The sequence below is a fragment of the Saxophila tyrrhenica genome, assembly GCF_035928015.1.
Source record: "Saxophila tyrrhenica strain CCFEE 5935 chromosome Unknown scaffold_11, whole genome shotgun sequence".
In the NCBI taxonomy this organism is placed as follows: Eukaryota; Fungi; Ascomycota; class Dothideomycetes; order Mycosphaerellales; family Extremaceae; genus Saxophila; species Saxophila tyrrhenica.
Window position 1 is genome coordinate 904182 of NW_027041743.1, and position 23346 is coordinate 927527.

General features: G+C 54.1%; 12 protein-coding genes across 12 annotated transcripts; 7 read left to right on the forward strand and 5 right to left on the reverse strand.

Annotated features, from left to right (window-relative positions):
* Positions 1-18: 18 nt before the first annotated feature.
* Positions 19-1251, forward strand: LTR77_007421 (uncharacterized protein; the record flags this gene model as incomplete). The annotated part of the gene is made up of 3 exons (XM_064804658.1): positions 19-429; positions 491-928; positions 985-1251. The coding sequence occupies 3 exons, from the start codon at positions 19-21 to the stop codon at positions 1249-1251; spliced, it is 1116 nt and encodes a 371-aa protein (XP_064657428.1).
* Positions 1252-2002: 751 nt separating this feature from the next.
* Positions 2003-3600, reverse strand: LTR77_007422 (uncharacterized protein; the record flags this gene model as incomplete). Its single annotated transcript, XM_064804659.1, has 2 exons — positions 2003-3454; positions 3502-3600. 2 exons carry the CDS (start codon positions 3598-3600, stop codon positions 2003-2005), a joined length of 1551 nt encoding a protein of 516 aa, XP_064657429.1.
* Positions 3601-3934: 334 nt separating this feature from the next.
* LTR77_007423 (uncharacterized protein) lies at positions 3935-5689 on the forward strand (the record flags this gene model as incomplete). The annotated part of the gene is made up of 2 exons (XM_064804660.1): positions 3935-5486; positions 5544-5689. 2 exons carry the CDS (start codon positions 3935-3937, stop codon positions 5687-5689), a joined length of 1698 nt encoding a protein of 565 aa, XP_064657430.1.
* Positions 5690-6502: 813 nt separating this feature from the next.
* PRA1 (Prenylated Rab acceptor protein 1) lies at positions 6503-7635 on the reverse strand (the record flags this gene model as incomplete). The annotated part of the gene is made up of 4 exons (XM_064804661.1): positions 6503-6544; positions 6596-6967; positions 7046-7192; positions 7246-7635. The coding sequence occupies 4 exons, from the start codon at positions 7633-7635 to the stop codon at positions 6503-6505; spliced, it is 951 nt and encodes a 316-aa protein (XP_064657431.1).
* Positions 7636-9136: 1501 nt separating this feature from the next.
* Positions 9137-10428, forward strand: ZRT1 (high-affinity Zn(2+) transporter zrt1; the record flags this gene model as incomplete). Its single annotated transcript, XM_064804662.1, has 5 exons — positions 9137-9228; positions 9291-9487; positions 9556-9593; positions 9645-9954; positions 10007-10428. 5 exons carry the CDS (start codon positions 9137-9139, stop codon positions 10426-10428), a joined length of 1059 nt encoding a protein of 352 aa, XP_064657432.1.
* Positions 10429-11104: 676 nt separating this feature from the next.
* On the forward strand, positions 11105-12241 carry LTR77_007426 (uncharacterized protein; the record flags this gene model as incomplete). Its single annotated transcript, XM_064804663.1, has 2 exons — positions 11105-11141; positions 11202-12241. 2 exons carry the CDS (start codon positions 11105-11107, stop codon positions 12239-12241), a joined length of 1077 nt encoding a protein of 358 aa, XP_064657433.1.
* A 13-nt stretch (positions 12242-12254) lies between these two features.
* Positions 12255-13705, reverse strand: RIB2 (DRAP deaminase; the record flags this gene model as incomplete). Its single annotated transcript, XM_064804664.1, has 2 exons — positions 12255-13442; positions 13580-13705. The coding sequence occupies 2 exons, from the start codon at positions 13703-13705 to the stop codon at positions 12255-12257; spliced, it is 1314 nt and encodes a 437-aa protein (XP_064657434.1).
* A 340-nt stretch (positions 13706-14045) lies between these two features.
* On the forward strand, positions 14046-14805 carry LTR77_007428 (uncharacterized protein; the record flags this gene model as incomplete). Its single annotated transcript, XM_064804665.1, has 2 exons — positions 14046-14141; positions 14212-14805. 2 exons carry the CDS (start codon positions 14046-14048, stop codon positions 14803-14805), a joined length of 690 nt encoding a protein of 229 aa, XP_064657435.1.
* A 314-nt stretch (positions 14806-15119) lies between these two features.
* Positions 15120-15873, reverse strand: LTR77_007429 (uncharacterized protein; the record flags this gene model as incomplete). Its single annotated transcript, XM_064804666.1, has 2 exons — positions 15120-15358; positions 15417-15873. The coding sequence occupies 2 exons, from the start codon at positions 15871-15873 to the stop codon at positions 15120-15122; spliced, it is 696 nt and encodes a 231-aa protein (XP_064657436.1).
* Positions 15874-17617: 1744 nt separating this feature from the next.
* LTR77_007430 (uncharacterized protein) lies at positions 17618-18752 on the forward strand (the record flags this gene model as incomplete). Its single annotated transcript, XM_064804667.1, has 2 exons — positions 17618-17783; positions 17833-18752. The coding sequence occupies 2 exons, from the start codon at positions 17618-17620 to the stop codon at positions 18750-18752; spliced, it is 1086 nt and encodes a 361-aa protein (XP_064657437.1).
* Positions 18753-19472: 720 nt separating this feature from the next.
* Positions 19473-21677, reverse strand: LTR77_007431 (uncharacterized protein; the record flags this gene model as incomplete). The annotated part of the gene is made up of 1 exon (XM_064804668.1): positions 19473-21677. One exon carries the CDS (start codon positions 21675-21677, stop codon positions 19473-19475), a length of 2205 nt encoding a protein of 734 aa, XP_064657438.1.
* A 284-nt stretch (positions 21678-21961) lies between these two features.
* Positions 21962-22851, forward strand: CAF16 (CCR4-NOT regulatory complex component; the record flags this gene model as incomplete). The annotated part of the gene is made up of 2 exons (XM_064804669.1): positions 21962-22082; positions 22139-22851. The coding sequence occupies 2 exons, from the start codon at positions 21962-21964 to the stop codon at positions 22849-22851; spliced, it is 834 nt and encodes a 277-aa protein (XP_064657439.1).
* Between the last annotated feature and the right edge of the window lie 495 nt (positions 22852-23346).

Genomic DNA, 23346 nt, shown 5'->3' on the forward strand with positions numbered 1-23346 from the left:
CACGGAAGAGCCGTCAACATGGCTACCCAAACAGCCACCGTGCCAGAAACAATGCGCGCCTGCCAAATCATCGAATTCAACCAACCGCACCAAATCCGCACCATCCCAACCCCCTCGGCAACGGACCTCAAACCCAATGATCTCCTGATCAAGATCGCCGTTCCCTCCCTCTGCCACTCGGATCTCGAGTACCAGAAGGGCGTCTTCCCCATCACGCTTCCCGTTACCGCTTCTCATGAAGGCACAGGGACAGTTCTCGCTTTCGGCTCGAATGTAAAACGGTTCGACGTCGGTGATCGGGTGGTTGCAGGACAGACTTTTGGGCGGTGCGGGGAGTGTGAGGTTTGCAGTGGGCCGGAAGAGTATAGGCATTACTGTCCGAAGAGGGAGGCGATGATGAGTGTTGGGGGAAGGAATGGGGCGTTTCAGGTTAGTGGAGGGTTTCTCTATATTGGTGGACATGCTGACCCTTGCGTTTTGTGTATGCCAGGAGTATCTTGTTGTTGATGGTAGGGAGGCGACGCGGATCCCGGACAAGATGTCGTTCGCCACCGCAGCACCGCTGGCTTGTGCCGGAATGACGGCATGGAGGGCAGTGAGGCAGGCGAGGCTGGAGAAGGGCCAGTGGTTAGGCATCATCGGTTCCGGAGGTGGTTTGGGCCATCTCGCCATTCAATTTGCGAGGAAGTCGTTCGGGCTGAAGGTTGTGGGTGTCGATGCGAGGGACGAGGGTCTGGCGTTGAGCCGGGAGATGGGGGCAGATCTTGTTGTGGATGCGCGGAAAGGGAGGGATGCAATGGTAGAGGAGGTACAAAAAGTGGCAGGTCCCGGTGTTGACGCAGTGCTGGAGCTGTCCGGCCATCCTTCGGCGGCTGAGACAGGCGCTGCAATCACGAGAAATCATGCTAGATTTGTCCAGGTGGCGATTGTAAGTAGCTCGTTGCTCTCTGGGCGTACAGCCGCCACAGTACTGATTGTTTGCAGGCGGACAAGCTTCCAGTCGATGTCTTGCAGCTGATCTTCAAGGACCTGACTATCAGCAGCTCGTTCATGGCCTCGCAAGCGGAAACGGAGGCAATGCTCCATGCTGTCGTCGATCACAACGTCCACGTGGAGAATAACATCTTCCGCGGGCTGGACGAGATCCCTCGGGCAGTTGAAATGCTGAAGAAGGCAGAGTATCGCGGCAAGGCGTGTTTCGTAGTCGACAAGGATGCTGTAGGGGTGGTGCCTGGAGACGGGCGGGTGTGAGCTGAGCAGAGTGTCTCGCCCACCATCGGCGAGATACCGTGGGTTCCACTTCAGTCTGCTATGCAGCACGTTACGGCTCCACCCTACTGCACAGCTCCTGTATACAGCTCCTCCATCATCAAATTCCCCCAGTGTTCGGTCTCACCTCGTCCTTCATATTCATCCACTCTTGCCCCGGGTCTCTCACTTCATCAGCACTCACACTTCCGTGCCGACTGTTCTCCTACTACACCGCCACCTTTGCGCTCCTTCGCACCCTCAGCATCCCAGCATCGTTAGCTTCATTAGCATCCACCGCATCCTGCTCGTTTTCTTCAATTGAGAATGGGACGTGCTCATTAAGACGCCTCCGAGTTTCGAACCGGGTTGAAAGTATGAGAAGGTAAGCGATAGTATGAGATGCTGTGATGGAGAAGAGTGTTTTCAGAGAAGTTCATGAAGGCGTCTCCAAGTCCAAGTCGGCTGGTAGAATGTCACACCACACGTATCGGGCGTCAGATTGAACTCCATAGCACACCGGCCTGCCATTTAGCGTGAGATGCTGTCTCGGGGAAGGGGCAGATAGACGAAGTGATACACTGGCTTCTTGGAATCCAGATCCAGCTAAAGGCATTCCAAAGCACTCCATAGCACCAGATGCTCTCTTGTAGAAGGTAACGGCAGGTAACGGCAGGTAACAGGTACCAGTACTCAGCTCGAACTTCGCGTTCCGCTCGGAAGCATATCAGGTGGCACCATATGCGTTCACTTATCAAGTAAGATTGAGTCGTAGATCCCGGTCCAGTAGCTTAGCAAGGGAGTCCGAAAGCCTCAAGTTCTCCAGATCTCGAGGCTGCACCTCCAAATCCTCACGCGCTACTTTCACCGCTCGCCGGATGATATCCCGTTGTGAATCTGCGTCCTTGATTCGGGCCTCTCTAGGCTGAACTTGTCGGATCAAGCAGGTCAAAGCTGGCCACGGAAACTCGCTCCGTGCATGCCAACGATAGATATGCAGACAGTTCGTCTCGCACACTTCAAGATACAGCGACAGAAGCCTTTTACTGTGCTCCAGTAGGTCCTGAGAAGGCTGACCGGTTTGTACTTGGGAAGAGAAAGCCGTGAAGTACATTCGCTCCATAAGAGCGTTCGCGCGGTTTATGACGTAGCAGTGTAGCCTTTCGCTTAGGTTACAGTGCTGGAGTATGCCCTTGGCCAGCATTTGCTCGGCAAGCGTGATCCGGGAGATCTTGTCATCAAATGATACGTCTTCGGAGCCGAGCGTGTCCCATACGTCGCCAGCGGTGCCAGGGCTTGACATCGAGTACATCACCTGGAAGCTTTTCGCTACGAACAAAGCGAAAATTGTCTCCTTAGGCTTCTCCCCAACCAAGGGTAGCTCCTGCATGTTGGGTAAAAAATGGCTGTCATTGATAGCGGATGGCATGTCGTACTGACTGCAAGCTATAGCATCGCTGCGTTGCTGGCCTATTGAGTCAGCGAATTGAGCATCCATGATCATGGCAGCCCACCACAAGCGGCGACACATCTCCGTCTCGAAGGCTGACATCTGGAAGGCCTCGCCATTGTTGAGCCTCGTTGTAGCGCCACGGCTCACAAGCCCGGAGAGAGACCAGGCAGCCTCAAAGTTTCCGAGGGATCCGAGAGCCAGTGCGTGAAAGAAAGAAGCCTGCAGAGTGATCAGCTCAGAGCAGCCCATGGCTCCGGGAGCAGAGAGAGCCTTTTCGGCATTTCGTCTTGACTCCAAGACAGCAAGAGGTCGCGACTTGCTAAAGGTCTCCTGACATTCCGCTTCTGTCAGGGAGACCACACTCGCCATGAAGATTGCGCAGACTAATGCTTCTTGGCTGGGAGTCAAGCAGGATCCCTCGGCCCTGGCCGATACCAATATCAAAACAGCTGAAGCATCTTTTATTTTGGTGAGAGGATGCACCCTCTCCAGGAAAATATGCGAGAGAGAGCTGGCCTGGCTCGCGCTGGTGCCAGCAGTGAGCGATTGCTGTCTTCCAGAGTCCGGGACTAAACCTGGTTGGCTTAGAGCAAGGATGGTAGCAATCGTGGTGTTGCTTCCGGGAGGACGTAGTGGTAATGTAGAGCGACCTTCAGAGGGTTGCCTCTCCTTCCTGGTGTACGTACACAGCATGCCGAGCTTCTTGCAGCTGGCGCATGGAAGCCCTCGATCACATCTGACCTGTTGGCCTGTCTGTAAGCAGACTGTGTCAGAGAATCTTGTCTGTGTCTGACACATACCTTACGACGCTGGCAGACGGCACACGCTGGCGTGCTGTTGCTGCGTCTCGGAGGATATTCGCTTCCGTTTGTGGTCACGCTGCTGACTATTAACGACATCTTTCATATCGTGTGTGTTTGGGGGAATGTAATGTATAATCTCAGGTCCAAGTAGTCCGTCGACATTGCCTTTGTCAGAACTGATACGCGTTTGAAGCACAGTGTTTCCTCTCCCAACAATCCTGGTGTTCTGACGTTGAGCTGTGAGGTAAAGCAAGATGCAGTCCAAGTTACGACGGTGTATCGAAGCGCCACGTACGTGCCCCGAGCTCCAGACCGCGATCCTTCTGTGCTCGACAAGAGCACAAGGAGTTGGCGTCTTCTATTCCTCCCTACACCTTCTGATCAGTGGCAGACGATTTCGAATTTGTACTCAGCTCGAAGCCTGTCGCGAATGGAATCCCGAGGGGTGAGGGTACAAAAAGCTGCACTACAGCGTGTCCTGGACGAAGTCCTTCTCGATCAAACTTCTTTCCATGACTCAGCAACGCAACGAGGATTATCTAATGGCACTTCAACTACTCCCACCATTCGCGACAGATCCAGTAACGAGCGTATACGGGGCCATCATCGCTCAAGGAAAGCCAACGTTGTTGTGCCCAACCCAGGTTCGCGATCCTCCAGACGGCCTAACAACTCTCTTGCCGCCTTCAACGACGATGGGGGCGGTGAGCAGGCTCCCGGACCTGTCGGTCTTCTGGACGATGCCGGCCAGCTTGCCGTTAACGTGTTCTTGCACGCGTGCGTCACGGATGCACATTGGACCTTTATGACCGATCTGCTCGGGCGTCAAGATGCTGGAGGCCCCGCGGTAATGCATGCCATGAAAGCGTGCGGAATGACCGTACTTATTGGCTCCAGGCCCCCCTCCAGTGTTCAAACAACCGCTGAGCAGGTGGACTACACCCACGCCGTTAGATCTCTTCAGCCACTGCTCGAGAACAGCGTCCATGTCAGGGACGATAGTACTCTGCTAGCGGTGTTCTTACTCGGACTCTATGAACCGATATCGACCGATCGAACCACCAACGCGAGCAAACCGAGTCAATACAAAGCACATATCAGAGGCGCTACCGAGCTACTTCGCCTCCGCGGACCAGATACGTTCACCTCGACCGCGGCAGCAGCACTGTTCCTTGACTGGCGTCCACAAATCCTCTTTGTCTGTCTATGGGACTGCGACCCTGTGCCTGAGTTTCTTCTCGATTGGCCCAAATGGTTGGAAACAGACAAAATCGACCCTAACGTGAGACGAGTCGAAGAGCTTTACGGAGTGCTCGCGAGAATCCTCAACCTCCGAGCTGAGATCGCAGCTCCGCAGCCATCAATGAACAAGGAGACCTTGATGAGGGAGATGATTACACTGACCAACGCCCTAGATCGTTGGGAAGCCTCCGCAAGGACTTCAGGGTCCTGGAGATACCATGCGGTACCGAAAGCGGAGACGCAGTGCTCGATTGAGTATGTCTGGAGTATAAAGACGTACGCCTATACACAACCTTACACTGTGAGCGGGTGGAACATGTATCGAATGATCCGAATCCTACTGCACCTCATGTTCCGCGCCATTTACATTGAAAAAAGTGCAGAATCAGCCGGCCAGCAAAATCTTGAGGTGTTTACTGCAGCTCGCAAGCTCATGGTCGACGACATATGCGCCTCGTTTGCGGCTGTCATCGGCGAGGGGGTTGAGCTGACTCCGCATCCGCGATCGAAATTTGTACGTGCATACCAGGCAGTCTGGTCACTCTTCTTTGCTGGAATTTCTCTCCTCGTGGCCTTGCAAGACGGCTCCAGCGGCGCTGAACGTTGCTATCAAGAGATTCAGCTCTCTTGGATCATGAGCAAGCTTCGGCTCTTATGGAGGGTGCACGGAATCAAGTGGGCGGCTGGTCCTCTTGTGGCCCTCACCCAGTCCGACCGGGTGCCTGTTGAGTATCAGCAGTGTAAGTGCGAACCCCATTGCGAACCCAATCTCCTGTTGACCAACCTCACTTCAATAGTCTTAGACAACATGATCAAGCTTCCACGCCGCGCTGCTGAACCGCATCGAAAATCGACCCCTCCGACGAGGCAGGGGGGACCGGACTCGAGCTCCTCGAGACTCTCCTCATCTCAGATCACCACTGCGCTCATCTCTTGCTGGTGAGCTCGAAGGTGCAGTTGGCTACAATTAGAAGAATTGGCAGTCTCCGTATCCTGGGCTATAAGCACAACACGCCTAAGAGCCTTTGGACATGACGTTATTTGATCGAGAAGATGTGAGAGGATGTGAGGACTGTACGATTCTCCACTATCCGAGAGAATAGGAAGCGTATCACCTAACGGCAAGTTCGATAGCAGGCGATTGTGTGACGGAGGGCCAGAACCGACTGCGACTTCTTTTGGTCGCGTCCAGGCTGAAACGGCGAGCCACCACGATCTTTAATACCTGGCGACAGGCATCTCTACCAGGGAATGAAGTCTCCCAAAGTGATAGACGGAAGGGTCAGCAGATGTTTTGACGGAGGTTAAAGATGAGAAGGTCTCAGAACGCCTTGGACTTGCCTCGGGGGTGCATTCCGCCCTTCGGGTCGACGTGACGAGTAGAAGGATGATCAAGGTTCTCGAACGTCGGGTTCAGAAGGCATGGTATTGGAGCGCTGCATGGCTCCTGATCCTGTCTCGGAGAACACCTCCATACACCAGTGATACAGCAGCTGTCTCGACCTTTGGCTCGGACTCACAACGTTACACAGCAGTGTGTAGCCAATGATCGCGACTCGAATAACTTTTGCACCATTCATAAAACGGATGGAGTCACATTTTGCTCTCGTAGTGCGAATCGCGGATGATTTCGTTGATTACACCACCATTGACAACATGTTATACCGTGTGTCTTCATAATCTCATAAGATGAGGGCAAGCATAGCTCTTGCTGGTGATGCGCAGCCTTGAAGTTGTCGGATTTCAAGGTGGCATCTCAAGCGCAGTGTACCTCCCCATCCGAATGCGTGTGACACTCCTGGTCGATGGTTAGCGAATATCCTGCCAGGATGTATCACAGAGGACTTACAGAAGCCGCAGAGGCAGTCATACTCATGCCCGTAGACTCTGTAGTAGAGACAGCCAACGCTGTACTCGACGACATGGCGGTCGAGGACGATGATGCTGGCACGGAGCTCGAGCTGCTCATATCGTGACTGTCGTGGTCATGACCATGGTCTTCTGCCTCCGCAGCGGCAGCTTCACCGGTGCACCCTTGCCCGGGCGCCGCGATGTCGTAAGCGTACACGTCCAGAGCAAAGTACCGTAGGGTGGCGCTATTCCGCACAGCCTCTTCTGGCGAATCCATGGCGAGCTCCAGGCATTCGTCGTAGGTGTCAGCGTAATGGCCGACGACGCCCTCTCCGAGCTTATCAGTGTGGTAGACGCGGTGTATAAGGTCCTAATAGACGTAAGCATTCTTTCCTTCCTACGCAAGAGAGCGTGGGAGCAACGATGTATTCCACCCAATCTTACTTACCGAGGCGAAGTATGCTGTGTTTTCGCTACCAGCGACGGTGTAGCCGTAGCCACAAAGACCAGCAAGCGGCCATCTGTTCGTGAAGGAGTACTCGCAGATTACGGTCTCGTCGCTGCCGTTCTCGCCTCGCCAGTGGCCACCCCAGCCCTGTTGGGTGTTAGAACAGGACTCTATGGCACTTATGGGAACAGGAGAATGACCTCCAGACGGCAGTTATTGTCCGGATCATCACACCTGAACAGAACTCCCGTCTTGTCGCCATTGACAATCTTGTCGAACCAGCCGGCCGGCTCCCCTGTGCTGGCATTGCCAAAGTATTTGATGTAAAAGTCCGAGCTGTGGCCGAACCGCAGGATGTGGTCTTTGGCGTGCGTGGCCAATATCGACATGTCGTCGAGCGCTTCGCCGAGCAGAGCCGTCTCGCTGTTATTGCAGAACTGGATGTCGTATTCCATCGTTCCACCAGCGTCCCATGCTCGGGCCGACACAGTAGATGGCTGGCGAGGAAGGTCCTCGGGATCGATCATCGGCGCGGTGAAAGCGAGAGAAGCAAGAGATGCTGCTACGAGCGTGCTGCGTAGGAACCACATTGTGGAAATAGTTCCCTTGTCGTAGATTGGGAATGGAGATGGATGAAGGAGATGTCATGACCTACCTTTGCCCGCCAGCAGCGACGCCTTTATACACAATCATTCTCCTGCCATTATGGTTGCTGTAATTCCGATGCAAATTCTCATGATGGCATGTTGGGAAGAAACATAGTCGAGATCTCCGTCGAAAAGCGAGCCAAGTCCTACCATCCCTCTGGGCAGTGGAAGGTTGCATCCAGTATGACCGCATGTTAACACGTGCTGGACGGATCGATACCTTCACCTGGTATCCTCGTGGAGTGTGATGGCGTTGGTGGAGTGTGGTAGACCGAACATCAGGGTGCCGTCAAGCCATGCAGGCCCTTGGCTGTTCTTGGACAGTAGCCTCTAAGGCCCGATACTCGGGACGCCCGATGGCAGCAGCATGAAATGTATAGTTTCCTGCAGGCAATGATTGTAGACATCCAAGACGTCGAACACCATCAAGGTAGTCCGTAGTTTTTCGTGCCAAGTTATCCACATCGATCCAACGTTGGCGCCCAGTGCCTGATGCTGGTCTCGTCGGCGAACATCGGTCACCATGCTGTAATTCTCTCGCCGAGTGGATGGCGTTGTATGTGAGTGCTCACTGCTGTGCCTCGTGAGATTCAGACGTGAAGTCCGCTCACGAGTCAAGACAATATCTCCTCTCGGCGCCATTGGGGGCCGTTCCTTGGTATCATCTTGGTTGTGGACGCTTCTTGTTCTTAGTGGCGAGGCGCGGCGAGAATGGATGCGCCTGTGGATGTTCTCCGGCATGGTGTGTTGACCGCGGTTGCATCGTGCCGAGCAAATTCTTCCATCAAAGTATGTCCCACTACTACCGTGGAGGCGGGCTAATATATGCCTTACCCGCCCTCGTGTTTGGACATCCATAGCATCGACCATCTGTCTGAGATTTGTCAATATGGCCTCAAGATTGCTGATCGTTTCCACGGCGCTGCTGTCCCTCACTGCAGCTCAAGGGACAGATTGTCGTTTGCAGGGTAACATCCAGTGCGCCTCCCTCTGAACGGATGCGCTCGGGATCAATATTGATATGAGCAGGTACTGCAAGTTGCCTGACGGATCGGAGAGAGCGGTCACGACGTACGCAGGCACCCCAAGTCCTTCAACTTCCGCAGCATCGAGCTCGGAATCGACATCTGAAGAGGCTTCGACTCCAACCGTGGTTTCTTCAACCATTACGAGTGCCACAGCCGCTGCCCACTCAGCGCCTGCTGTAGCTTCAGCGACAGGATGCCATCTGCATGGAGAAGAAACATTTTGCGTCGTTGGAGACGAAGAATATGAGATTACTTCACCTGTCGAAGAAGACGCTCCCACCGAGTACAACGATTGTCACTTCCATGATGAGGAGCTGTATGTCACGATCGAGCGACATTCCTCATACCTTCGTTGTGTCCGAGCTGACCTCCACAGGCACTGTACCGATGGCGGAGGCGATGTAATCTTAGCTCCCATGGCTGCAGCATCACACGACTACGAATCGGGCGAAGAAGAAGGTGCCTCCAGCGCCAGCGGGGTGAGCTGTCATTCGCATGCTGGAGTCGAGTGAGTGCAACTCCATTGTTCAAGCCAGGCCATCTCGAGAGGCGACGCTGACAGGGTGACAGACACTGCGTCGACGCTGAGGGCAATACTGTCTCTTCCGGCTGCGCACGGCCTGACTATCAGTACGACATTCCGCTGAGAATCGGCCTGTTGTTCGTGATCTTGTGCACTGGTGCGATCGGTGTGCTTGGGCCCATCTTCACAGCGAAGTTCTCCAAATTTGACGCGGATCACATTGTGTTGGTGTGCCTAAGACAGTGTAAGTGTCTGCTGGACATTGCTTCTCTCGTTGGGACGAATGGTTCATGGCTAACCCTTGACTCGTAGTTGGCACGGGCATCATTATTTCGACTGCCCTTGTGCACGTAAGCTATTCGAGCACATTTCGCTTGAAGAGATCGTCTGACAGAACTTAGCTATACACTCACGCTCAACTCTTCTTCTCGAACGAGTGTCTCGGACGGCTCCAGTATGAGGCAACCACGTCTGCAGTGGTGATGGCTGCTCTCTTTGTGACCTTTCTCATCGAGTATATTGCCCAGAGACTGCAGAGACGGAAGTCGACGACCCAAGGAAGGCCAGCAGCCCTCCATGATCACAAAATGCCACAGGCTGCCGCGGATGACAGCTCTGAAGAAGAACGCCGTATCCCGGGTAGTGCCACGGAGAAGGAACTGATGGTTCAAGTCACTGTGATGGAGGCTGGTATCATCTTCCATTCGATCCGTGAGTTCCCCAGAATGCAGAACGTACTGAGACTACTCGCTGACATTTCCAGTAATCGGCCTGACGCTTGTGGTTGCAAACGACTCCGGCTTCATCTCGCTGTTCATCGTCATCCTCTTCCATCAGATGTTCGAGGGCATCGCTCTTGGATCACGCATTGCCATGACGTCTGCTGGCCTGGCTCGTAAAATTGTTATGGCATTGGGATTCGCCATCACAACTCCAATAGGAATGGCTATTGGTATTGGAGTCCTGTCCAGCTTCAATGGTAATGATCCAAGTACAATCGTCGCGATTGCTACGTTGGATGCTTTCAGCGCAGGTATCTTGCTGTGGGTTGGACTTGTTGGCATGCTGTTTAGCGACTGGTGGTTTAGACCTCTGGCAACTTCGGGGGCGGTGAAGACAGCGTTGGGAATGCTGTTCCTCGTATCCGGCTTGGTACTTATGAGTCTGCTGGGCAAGTGGGCGTAAGACGCGGATTGGTCGTTGAAGAAAGGGATGGCAACCATCGATCCGTCTTCAGCATACATGTAGGGTAGAGGGGTTAGCATACGATTGCGTGACCTTTGGGATGCTAGAAGCAACTTGAAGTGCCGGTGCTCGGCCATAGCTTGATACGCCTCTATACCAGTCGTTCAAGGATCTTTCCAAGGATCGTACTGTGCAATTTATCGTGATCCTACTTCCGCTCATGGCCATAAGCTGGCGTCCAAGGTTGATGTTGGCCATTTGCATGTAAAGATGACCTCTCAAGGCGTGTTTCGCCCGCCTGTCCATTGGAGCACTTTCCCGTGCACCATAGCAGGGTTCTCGAGACAATTCTTACCCGGGGATTTGAGATGGAAGGACGGGATGCTTCCATTTCAAGGTGATTATCGAAGTGAGGTCTCGTGCAAAAGCTTGTTTTGAATTGAGCCTGAATGGCCCTCCTCCAACACCACCAACTGCTGGCAACACACTGATAATATGATCACCATGACGAAGGAGCATAAATGTACGTTCGGCGTTGTCTAGAACAGGCAGGTAGGTTAGACAGAGTCGATCAATTTCTAAGTCCCTTACAACTCAGCTCGTGAACCTCGACGTATTTTTCAATTCTTTCGTCTGGTAGCAAACAACCACATTCAACAGAAGCAAGTCAAGCAAAATGAGCGACCCAACAGGCGTATCCATAATCGGCAGCGGTAAGACCAATCCACCATTCCCAGCAACATCAACATACCGCAATGCTGATTTGAACACAGGCATCTTCGTAAAAGAACAACACCTCCCCGCCGTCCTCGCCTGCCCCTCCCTCTCCCTCAAAGCAATCTACTCCCGCTCCCTCGCCTCCGCCAAATCCGTGTCCTCCTCCCTTTCCAACCCCGTAGACCTCTACAGCGACGACTCGGAAAAGTCATACAAAGACGTCCTCTCCCGCCCCGACGTCCAGGCCGTAATCATCGCGCTCCCCATCCTCGTACAACCGGACTTCATCAAGCAAGCTCTGAGCGCGGGCAAGCACGTGTTAGCGGAGAAACCGCTGGCGCCAGATGTCAAGGCGGGCAAGGAGTTGGTGGATTGGTATCATAAGAACGTCGACGATAAGAAGGTGAACTTTTCTGTGGCAGAGCAGTTTAGGTATTATGCCGCGTACCAGCATGCTGCGAAGCAAGTCTCGCAACTTGGGAAAGTGCAGGGGGTGAAGGTGCGGATGCACACGTGCATTCAGAAGGGGATGAAGTACATCGAGACGGAATGGCGGAAGAAGCCGCAGCATCAGGGTGGGTTCTTGTTGGATGGTGGTGTACATTTCATCGCTGGCATGAGAGTGGTGTTGGGTGGAGGTGGAGTGAAGGTGGACAGGCTGAGTGCGAATACAGCGTTGTTGCAAGACTATCTGCCGCCCGTTGATACGGTGGATGCGACGTTGAGGCTGGACAACGGAAGTACGGGGAGCTTTGCTGTGAGTTTCGGAACGAGCTTTGAAGGGGCAGAATGGACAGTCGCGTGTGAAAAGGGTACCGTGAGCGTGGACAGGACGATCGTCAAGACGAAGCCCAAGGGTGGAGAGGAGAAGGTGGAAGATGTGAAGGATGAGGTCGGTGGGACGGCGAACCAGGAGCATGTGCCTATAGGCAGTGTTATGCCTGAAGTCTTTGCATGGGCGAAGAGCTTGAAGGAGGGCAAATGGGATGCCAAGCAGAGTGCAGAGGAAGGGCTGGCAGATTTGGAGATTCTGGAGGCGCTTCTGAAGAGTGGTGAGAAGCACGGAGAGCCAGTGACTCTGAAGTATCAAGTATGAGATGCTGCAGATGCTAGCTGGCTGCCGCAGCTTGAGGCACCTCCTCCGCATTGTCCTCGAGACCCAACATCTCAAGCTTAGCCGCTGGGTCAGTATCCTCAGTTGGCTGCACCGGCCCTTTATAGCCCTTCGTCGGCAGAGCCCACTCGGGTAGCGGCGTCTCGTAGCTCCAGTCACCCTCCATGGACGCATACTTCATCGCGTGCAAATAGATCCCGAGCTCATGCGCCCCGGGATCGGAATACAGATCCGTACCACAGACCTCACATTTCTGACCTGTCATCTTCTCCGCCTTCTTCTTTTCGTAGTCCGCCACCATCTCGTCATGGTAAGCGATCGCCTCTGCCACTTCATCCTTGCCCATGCGACCCAGACGGTCCATCACAGACTCATCGTCGTCAGCCGAGTTTGAGTCTTTGCCTAAATTCGGGCCAAACACGCGCTGGTTGCTGTAGATGGGATCGTTCGTGATGGGATGGCCGAGAAACTGCAGATGCACGCGCAGCTGATGCGTCCGGCCAGTCAAAGGCAGACAGCGAACGATGGAGTAGCCCTCTCGAGCTGTGCCATCGGCCGCAGCAGGTGCTGGATAGTAAGCTAGCCGCTTGAAGACCGTCCTCGCTTCCTTCCCATTCGCTCGTACCCGATTCAAGCCCAGCTTCGGCGATATCTGCAGAATCGGCTGCTCGCACACCACATCTTCCTCCGGAAACTCTCCCTTCACGCGCGCCACATACTGTTTCCGGACCGTGCGCTGCGTGAGCTGCTCCGTCAGCTTTTCCGCAGACTTCTTGTGCTTCGCGATGAACATTATCCCGCTCGTTAGCCTGTCCAGCCGATTGCAAGGTAGCGGGTTCCATTGATGACCTCTTTCCGCCCGCATGATCTCTACCACGCTGTTGTAGTTATACCTCCCAGCCGGATGCACTGGAACACCTGCGGGCTTGCTGATCACGATCATGTCTTCGTCCTCGTGCACTATGCCGATCGGCTGGCCTGTCACGGGCGGCTCGTGGCGATGGAGGGTGTGACTGATAATGTCGCCGTTCTTGACCGTTGTCTTCGTCGATGAGAGAGGCTTGCCATTCAATTGTATCGCTCCCTCCTCGATCGATTTGGCGTAGTACTCGGGTGTGCGATCGCGAAACTCATCACGGAAGATATCGAGGATCTCCCTGCCACGCCATCTCTGCTTGCACCACTGTTGGAGTGTTAGCTGCCAGATCTGCTCCTGTCGTTGCGGGCCACTTGCTACGTGCGGTCTGGTATGTGAAGTGGTATGGTGCGACCTTGTCGATGTCAGCTACGTCCTCGGTATCGTTGTATGTGTGTACACACCCTCCTCAGTCCATCCTCAAGGAAGTAGGGTCGCGGCCAAGGATCGCAAGGCGTCAAGGCGACTGTAGGCGGTGGCTCGAAGACTTCCTTGTCGACGGGTGGTTCTTCAACGACGGTGAGCGCCATCTGTGAAGGTGGGATACGGCCACGCTTGAGCATCCACGCGAGGATGCGCGGCGATGGAGCCAGCTTGAATGTCTATATGATGGGTGATGATGGAGGAATGTCGGTTTTCACATGTCAGAACTCGAGAAGCTTCGTGCGTGTACCTGCCCAAACAGGAAGTAGCTTAGCGCAGCCTTATCACGCGGCGCTGCGCGATGGCGCACGTGGCTAGCGTGTGTAAACATCAACTCACCAACAATCAGATGTTCTCACATCCACCTCCCAATGTATAACAGAAGGAGGACTTGTAGGAGTATTTGATAGACACGACACTGGATCACCACAGTCTTGAAAGGACAACATGCCTATAGAGATAACACCAATCACGGAAGGTGACATTCCGGGCGCGGTAACATGTATACAGCAAGCGTTCAAGGAAGACCCGTATAATAACTGGGTGTGTTAAGCTCAAACGAAACTTTGCCATGCCCAACTCATTCACTAACTCTTCTGCCTCCTATCTGTAGGTCTTCGACCAAAAGACCTTCTCCTACACCCGCAACTCCCACTCCCTAACCCTGCGCTGTCGCTGGGGCATGCAGCACGCCATCTTCCGCGTAGCAAAAGACACCACCGACCCAGAACACAAAGTCCTCGGCGTGGCATGCTGGCTCCCTCCCCACCCCTCTGATGCCCCTCAAACCTGGAACTCCTGGTTCGGCGACTGGTGGCTCTGGCTATCGCAAATCCAGATGAACCTCCTCCACGGCCGGGGCGGCCTCAACACCACCCGTTACTGGATCTGGAAAGCTAAGCAAGCGGAAGCGCAGCAGGAAATCTGGACAGATCCGAGCGGGTATTATTTCTGTAACATCGTGACGGTGTTGCCAGAAGCGCAAGGGAAGGGAGTGGGAAGAGCGTTGTTCAGCGATGTGACGGATGTGGCGGATCGAGAGGGAAGGAGGTGTTATTTGGAGAGTAGTCGGGCGGAGCCGAATATGGCGATTTATGAACGGATGGGGTTTGAGCTGAAGAAGGAGATGGTTTGTGATGATAACGGAGAGGCTATTACGTTGTTTTGTATGGTGAGAGAGCCGAAGGGAGAAGGGGTGGAGACGTAGGACTGAAAGACTGAAAGAAGTGACCCTACCATAACGGCTAAGTCTACCACCTTCGTGCCAACAAGATCTCTAACCCTTCAAAAAGTCCTATTACTCTTTTGACAGCTGCTGAAGAACGTTTGCGGTCGAGGGTGGGAAAGACAATATAGGACACGCGGAAAAAATTGCAGTACTCATTCATCTAGAGAAGTCATTAAAGTCGTCAACAATCTCATCAGGGAAGCTTGATCGATCGCAAACGCCTCCGTACCGCAGCCCATTCATGAACACCACGTTCCACCCAACGCCGTTCAATGCTCCCTGTCCATGTCCGCCTAGTACCTGCCCTGTCCGCTGTGCCTCTTCTTGAAGCTATCTTCCGCTTTGGATCCCAAGAACGCGCCGGCTAGCGTTCCGATCAGGCCATGGCCATGGCTCTTGCCAAACATGTGTCCGCCGACGCCTCCAGCAACGGCGCCCATGAAGCCGCGCTCGCCTTCTTGCGGATTGTTCGGGTCTTGTGGGTCACGCTCGTAGCCGTATGGGTTTGTTGGGTTGCCGGATGGTGGTGGGCCTGGTGTGAATACGTTAGTCAAAAACACAATGTAGAGTCTGACGATGGGAGACTTTACCCTGGCCCCAAGGACCGCCGTGCGAATAGTCTGCTGGGGGCGCTTGTCCCCCTGGGTAGCCTGCCTGATCACCGTACTGCGGCTGCTGAGGATATTGCTGCTGCTGTTGCTGGTATGGGTCCGAGTAATTCGGCACCCCTCCATACTGGTGCTGCGATGGATACTGCTGTTGCTGCTGCTGCTGGTATGGATCTGATCCTCCGTATGCTGGGGCGCCTTGTCCGTGTGTGAAACCTCCATGTTGCGGAGGACCTCCTTGCCCAGAATACCCGCCCTGGTTGTAGCCGCCTTGAGCGTAATTTGGGGCAGGTGGAGCTCCATAGCCGCCAGGTTGTCTGATCGCAATGTCAGCGTTGTCCAAGACCTGTCGCTCATTCGTACGCGAAAGGACAAACCCATATGGAGTACCCCCATAACCTCCTTGTCCATAGCCGTTATTGTCGTACGGGCCGGACATTCTTGATGTAATCGTGGTCGTACTGTTGTTGATCGGTTTCGTGATTGAGTTGTTGTTTTGCAGAGGTTTTGACAGAGTGGGAGATTGATAGAAGGAGAAAAGAAATAGAGGTCTGAGGTCAGAAGATATAGAGTCTTACCTGCCTTTTTACCCCGCCACCAAAGCATACAAAGCAGCTGTCCTCAACAGCTGATCGAAGTGGCTCAGCGGCGGACTCAGCCTTACGTGTGTAGGTAAGTCCGAAAGCTCCCGGCTCAGCGAAGAAGCGGGTGGCGACGCTATTCGACATCGGCGTCGGTCTGCAGGTACTCGGTTGTTAATGCTGTTCGGTCTTGTATCTTGCGACCTGGGTGTTGGTGGTTCCGTTTGACGATCCGCAAAGACTGGAGATGACGTTGGAGTTGGAAAACAATCACGTGACAATCTCGGATCGTCAAAGGTGGCGCGGCATTATCCCTCACGTCCGCTTCTTCGTACGCATCGTTGTACAGCCCTCAAACAAGAGTCAAAGCACGCAGCATTGGTGAGGGAGCGTCAGCTGAGGTGTCGCAGACGTCGTGCACAGGGCGACACGTTGCTCGACTTCGTCTCCTGAGCCGTGATGGTCCTGGAATTATTCCTGGCGACGCGAGAGTGTCATGGTATAGAGGAGAGGCCGAGTCCCGACACACGGCAGCACGTACGGTACGCAATGATCTACCGTGCCGCAGATCGCACTCACACGACAACCACGCCGGTGGCAGATCGACATACCTCCCCAGGCAGTAGCCACAATCTCGCCTTACCTTGCTCGAGCCTTGCGAGACTGCCTTGCGAGCCTTGTTCTAGATGAGACGAAACCTTTGACTTCTTCGCAACGACAGCGGGAGACGCAAAACGTCTGTGAGAAACCTTCCAACACATTTTCTCCTGATCCGTATGGCTGAACGTCAAGCCGCACGAGCCTGCACTACCGGCACAAGACTCGGTTCGGTGTTTCAGAGCGAGTGCCGGTCAGGCATCTCAAAACACACGACACTCTCCTACCGCATCTGTTAACAAGGTGAACCATCCTCACCCGCCTTTACAGCGCACATCCCCGCTGCTACACCGCTCGCACCGCTGTCGTGCTCGACCGTCCTGCCCGTCTCGGTGCGGCGATCATGCGTCGACCAGCTGCCTCACCCTGGTACAGTTTCGGCCCATTTGCCAGCATTTTGCGTTAAGTACACCCCTCCCACCATGCGCTACTCGCTGTCCATCTGCTGTGGTAGGCTCTGCTCCTTCACAGGCACGAGTCCGCTGTGGTGCGGCCAAGCGCATCAGCTGCATCGTCTTGCACTCTTCTTTTCTTGTTTCTGTTTGTTAGGACGCAGAGCGGTCCACTCTTTCTCATAGTTGTTCAGCAGCTGGGTCTGCTTGCTTCCTTATTAATACCATTACCCAAGTGCTATTACGATCACACTAGCCCTGGACACCTCTGGCAGCACCCAGTGGATCTATGAGCACGCTCCAACTTACTGCCTGGATTGTCATCCTTCAGGAACCAGACTCAATGGCTCATACCACCCGGACTGGCAGTGATCCGGCAAAGACAGCGCAAACGACTTTCATCACTTCATCGACATCAATTTCACGAACTACTGGGCATACAGCTCAAGGACTTACTACGCAAAGACACTCCACTGCATCTCGAGTCTCAGAAGTGTCTTCATCTGCGCCAACATCATCATCAACCTCGCAACGCACCCCATTAGATGAGAGCATGCCAACATCTTCTAGCACAATACATTGGGGCCCCGCCATCACAGCTCCTACGTACACACCGGCACCTACAGGCTCCCCGTCATCGCAGCAGACCATGCCATCACAGCCAACCAACGGATTTTCAGCAGATGCCAAGAAAATTGTGATAGCAGTAACGACCATTGGTGAGTACGGTCGGTCGTGTCGAAAAGATATGTACTAACATGCATGGAGGTGGCACATTCATTCTTGCACTCCTGTTGTACGCGCTCTGGCGACGAAGGAAAGGCCACACATACTCCGACATCATCCACTTCAGGCGCCATTCCGGCACGATCATACTGGGCTCAACACGGGATGAACGACTTACAGCTCTGCCCATTTACCAGGAGACCCGCTACTCGGTTCGCTCGTCGAAGCATGGCTCAACTTTAAACTTTGGCAAACACGCCCGGCGGCCTTCTGCGGTTCCGTCAGCTGTTGCACAGCGATTCTACGCGCAGAACCCGTGGGTGCAGGATGTCTGGCAGTCTGGAGGGCCACCGACACCAACCGGTCAGAAGCACCCGCTATCTCAAGTCGCCAACGCAAGTGCACAAGATCTGAAGGCACCAGAAATGGTGCGAGTCTACTCCAGCCATGGCGACAAGGACGAAAGGAATCCACAGTCCCAGCACGGTAAGCCGCATCCTTCGATTGCTGTCAGGCCCGCATCCAGTCCCAAGGAGGACAAAGACGACGAAGAGTCCGTTCACGAAGCAAAGGACGACCGTCCTGAGCGCTGGAGCTGGACGAACTCCCAAGCACCACCAACACCGCGGATGTACGCACCCAGCATGCACTCTTCCCTCTCCAGCCTGCCACGCTTCCGGAAGGTGAAGTCTTGGGTGCGCAACCAAACCGAGCGGCAGACCACACGCATCGACGAGGAACGCGGGTTGCATAGCCGATCAGGATCAGAAATGCCGATACTGAAGAACAAAGCTTCGAAGCCGAATCTTGCACCGAAAGTTACGAGGAAGTTATCGAAGAAGAGTCTGCACAGTGATGGCAGTCCGATACTCATACAGTCGAATACCGACGTTGCTGGACCGGTCCGGCCGCCGTCTGCGAGGGTTAGAGGCGATGTGCCACCTCGCATCACACCGATCTAGAGGAGCGTCAATCTTGAAAAGCGTTGTTTGGTCAGTCCTTGATGGACAATCGAGCGTTACTAGCGACCCTGTACGATAGACAGATCCACTTTGTCCTGCTTGCGAATACCCTCCATGGCGATATCAAGTCATCAACTCCCAAATAGATGCCGAGCGTTGAGCACTTTGCGCAAACTGTATCTGGACCACCCACTCAAAGACCACCATACCTGTGACTCTATTGCTGAGGTGTCATATCATCACATGTTGCAACTATACAACCAAGACATCATTCTGAAGCCGTAACATCACCTGATCGATGGCAACATCAACATGCTGGGGTGACGTTCCAGACTGCCGCATGCCGGCATGCTTCATATCTGTGCCGTGGTGATATCCGGGTTGTTTTTATCCCAGACCTTGTCAATATCTGGAGCCGCGGTGATCTGCCGAGCCGTTGCTTAGCCTGGTCGTGTTGAGACGAGGATGGGTTGTTTCATATATGAGCTTGGATGGCACGGATGTTGCCAGTCTTGGGGGCCGAAGACGAGAAGAAACTGTCCCGGGTTGGACGATTTATTCGCCATACGGCTCGTAAGATACTCGCCGGTCATTAATCGTACAGTGTTCAGATGTCTCATGATCGTGACCAAGGCCAGCTCGATCGACCGGTCCTCGAATGTCATGACCCTTCAAGTAGGTATCCATCGTGCTGTCCAGCAACACACCACAACGACCAACTCACAAAGCAAAATCAACATCCCAAACCGGCCTCTCAAACCTCCACTCATCGAACCCAATCTCCCCAGGCATCTCCGTGCCATCACTAAGTTGTAGTCGAGGAAAATGGTCATTCGCCCACTTGTACAAGTATCCGACTCTGGGAGCCGCGCCAAAATTGATCAGATGCGTGCCGCGCTTGAACTGCGCCATGTTCGGCGTACCACTGCGTGAGCGCTCGGCTGCTTGGGCGAGAGTTTGGGCATCGTAGGGCGGCATGCCTAGGCCCCAGCGGAGCCAGTCGGTGCCCGTTTCGAAGGCGAGGTTGAGGTACGAGGAGGACTGTGCTGGGTCTGATGTGTTGCCGGGTTTGGATTGCTCTGAGGATTCTGCTGTTGTGATGAGTTCGGCGGAGGGGTCGGGCAATTCGCACGCTCTTCGAAGCCTTTCGACTAGGTCGCTGTTCTCCAGCACAAGTGCGCCGCTGTGCCAGCCAGCAGCTGTGACACTGAGAGCGAAGTATGCACCAAGCCCGTCATCGTCACCACTTTTCACCCCGAATCTGCTTTCCCAGTCGCGACCCTCCTGCTCGATCCATTCGCTGACCTCACCTTGGCATTGCATTCCAGGCGTCCCGAGAGCCATCCGTATTCTCTCCTGGGCCTCACCAGGATCAACGCCACCTGAAGTCAGAAAGTCAACCCATGCTCTCTTCTCGCGCTCGAACCATATCCTTCGACCTTCTGTGTAGGCATGAGGTATGAGCCGGCCATCTCCGCCAGCTCCCTGGTACCTTATGCCTCTCAATCGTCCTTCCGGGGTACCATGACCTCCGAGACCGAGCGCACCACAGCATTGCGGTTCGGTACCATAGCTCGTGATATAGCCTGCTGCATGCAGTGCGTGGAAATGGTAGTCTCCAAAGGCCAACTGAATGACGTCTTTGTGTTGCAAGGCTGGGACAGTGGTAAAGAGCGCCTTGTCTCCGAGCTTGCCATGCATTAGGTCCATGACACGATCTTGTTTGCCTGTGTAGACAGCACCGGATCGTGTAAAGACTCCAAATGACTGGAACGAGCCTTGGACGTCTGTGGCAAATGCCGCTGCTCCATCCGTATGCTCTGGAAGAGGTAATTCGAAAGGTGTGCTAGCCATCTCGCCACGATCGTTCCACCAGATCTGTGAGACGAAGACTTTACCAAGGTGTGTGTTGAATATGACGACGTCCTCGAGTACGATGAAGTTGCGCACCTCTCCCACTGCATCTGTGCCAGGGTTGTTGAGTTGTCGACGAAGCCGATCAGAATCCTGGTTTCCGACTTGCAAGAAGCTGGTCTTCGGTACCACCACGCTGTTAAGCACCAACGCGGCATCCTCGAGCTCATTGTCGCCTTCCGCGCGTTGCAACGGCTCCCAGATCACGATGCCGGTGCCTTCGATCAGTGCAGCACTCTTGCTCCACCCTGCAACCACCTTCTTAACAGTACCTTTACCGCCGCCATTGCCATTCTCCGTGGTATCATGATGAATGAACTTGACATGCAACGAGGCCTGATCAATGCTAGTCCAGCTCCAAATTCGTCCGCTGTCTGTCAAAGCAAGGACATGCTCCCTTCCCGAAGAGAATTGCCTGACGGTAGTACTTGGGTCGTATCTAGCATGCAAATGTGTAAAACCAGGCGGATACCTTAGCGGCTTCGGCTCGAAGGTGGTACGTTGTGTGTATGTTCGCTGGGCGTTCATGCCATTCATCACACCTACCGTGTACAGCGTTCCCTTCGAATTAAGCAGGGTCGTCGACCAGCCGCCACACTGAATATCTGATATGATACCAAGTTCGTCCATCTGAAGCATCTTCTCAGGCCAGCTGATGTGTTTCCTACGTAACACTTCCCTCCTCGTCACCCCAGCAAGTATGGCCTGCGAGAGGCTATGGCCGAGAGCGCCGAACGAGTTGTCACCCCATGTGTACACTCTGGATTGCGTGTGCATCCGTTTGAACAGCTTGTAGTAGCGATCTCCTCCATGCTGAATTGCAGGTTGATTCGGCACGCGGAATGTTGTACGGAGCTGGCTTGACCAGTATCTGGAGTCATAGAGGAAGTCTTCTTTGCGTAAGGTCTTGCACGTCGAGGTGGTGTTGAGGAAGCTTGGTACGTCGAGGTAGGAGAAGACATGGAGCAGGAGTTCTGTTGGAAGGTCCAGAAGCGCTGGCTCTGTTGCCATGACTGTCCTTGAGATGGATGAAATTTGTATTAGCTGGCGAAGCACCTACAAGGCCCAGTAACTATGTGCTTGGTCGGCGCGAGGCTGAGGCCTACGCTGTAGTACGGATCTACTCATGCAAGGTTGCCTGACCACAAGGTGATGTTCAGGGCCACAGTTGCATGTGATCGCCCGAGAATCTACCGGAGCACAGGCCCAGACCGACATCCATTACCGCTACTCCATACTAATTATTTCTTTCGTTCCACTCCCATACCTTAACAATCAGGCACAAGAGAACCACCATGGCGCCCGCCCCCTCAATCACCGTAAACAACCTCACCTTCGCCTTCCCTGACGGCAGCACTGGCCTCCGCAACATTGGCCTCGACCTCCCTCCCGGCTCTCGCAGTCTCCTCATAGGCGGTAAGAAGCCCAACGCCCCAATTCATTTACTACACGGAATGCTAAATCCACAAGAGCAAATGGCGCGGGCAAAACAACCCTCCTCCGCCTCCTCTCCGGCAAACGCATGGCCCCTTCCAACACCGTAAGCATTGCCGGTATCGACCCCTTCGCCACTGGCCTGGAAGGCGTGACCTACCTTGGTCTGGAATGGGTGCTGAACCCGATCGTGCGCACTGATATCGCCGTGCCGGAACTACTGAAGAGTGTCGGCGGGGACCACTACCCCGAGCGCCGCGATGAGCTGGTACGGATTCTAGACGTGGATCTAAGCTGGCATTTGCACGCGGTTTCGGATGGCGAGCGCAGACGGGTGCAGCTTTGCATGGGGCTGTTGAGGCCTTGGACGGTGTTGTTGTTGGACGAGATTACGGTTGATCTGGACCTCCTGTCTCGCCACAACTTCCTTCAATTCCTGAAGCGGGAGACGGAGAGCCGGAGCTGTACGATCGTGTACGCGACGCATATTCTCGACAACTTGGCTGCGTGGCCTACGCACCTCGTTCATATGTCTCTTGGGCGTGTGAAGAAATGGGGTGAGATGGGCACGTTTGAAGTCCCGCCTACAGATGGTGGCGCTGAGGGCAACAGTCGCCTTGGTCAGTTGGTACTGCAGTGGCTACGCGAGGATCTAGAAGAACGGGGACCGCGCAGAGGGCAAGGTGCTGAAGGGAAGGCTTACCACCACATGCAGGGCATTGGCGGGTATGGACTTGAAGAGAAGAAGTAGGGTCAGGTACTGGTAGACTTTGACGAGCAGAAGCTGCTACTCAACAGCTGCTTCAACACCGCTTGCATTGGGAGGGCGACTTCAACGTACAAACAGCGATGGCGTTCAAGAACTGATTGTCTTCGGTCTTTGCGTCGTGTATCAGGAAGTCAACACACAGGTCTTGATTCCATGAGTGATGGGTAGAAGGACTAAAGCAAGATTCTCGAATTCAACATTGATGTGAAAGATTTTCAGAGGTCTGATTAAGCCCTTGTAGAACTTGCTATGGACTAATGAGCGAGCAGACGTTTCGAGGCTATGATCAAACTCGGAATGCTCCAGCATTGTGTCTGGGAGAACCCTCAATCCATAAGTTCGATGTAAAATTGCGAGTTTTCGTGGTAAGAGCTTCAGCAGGTGACAACAATCAAAGGAACGTGGAAGACATGCTCTCTAATCACTGGTCATAGCTGTATAGGGTTCCAGCGTGGGAACCATGGACGGTTCTCATTG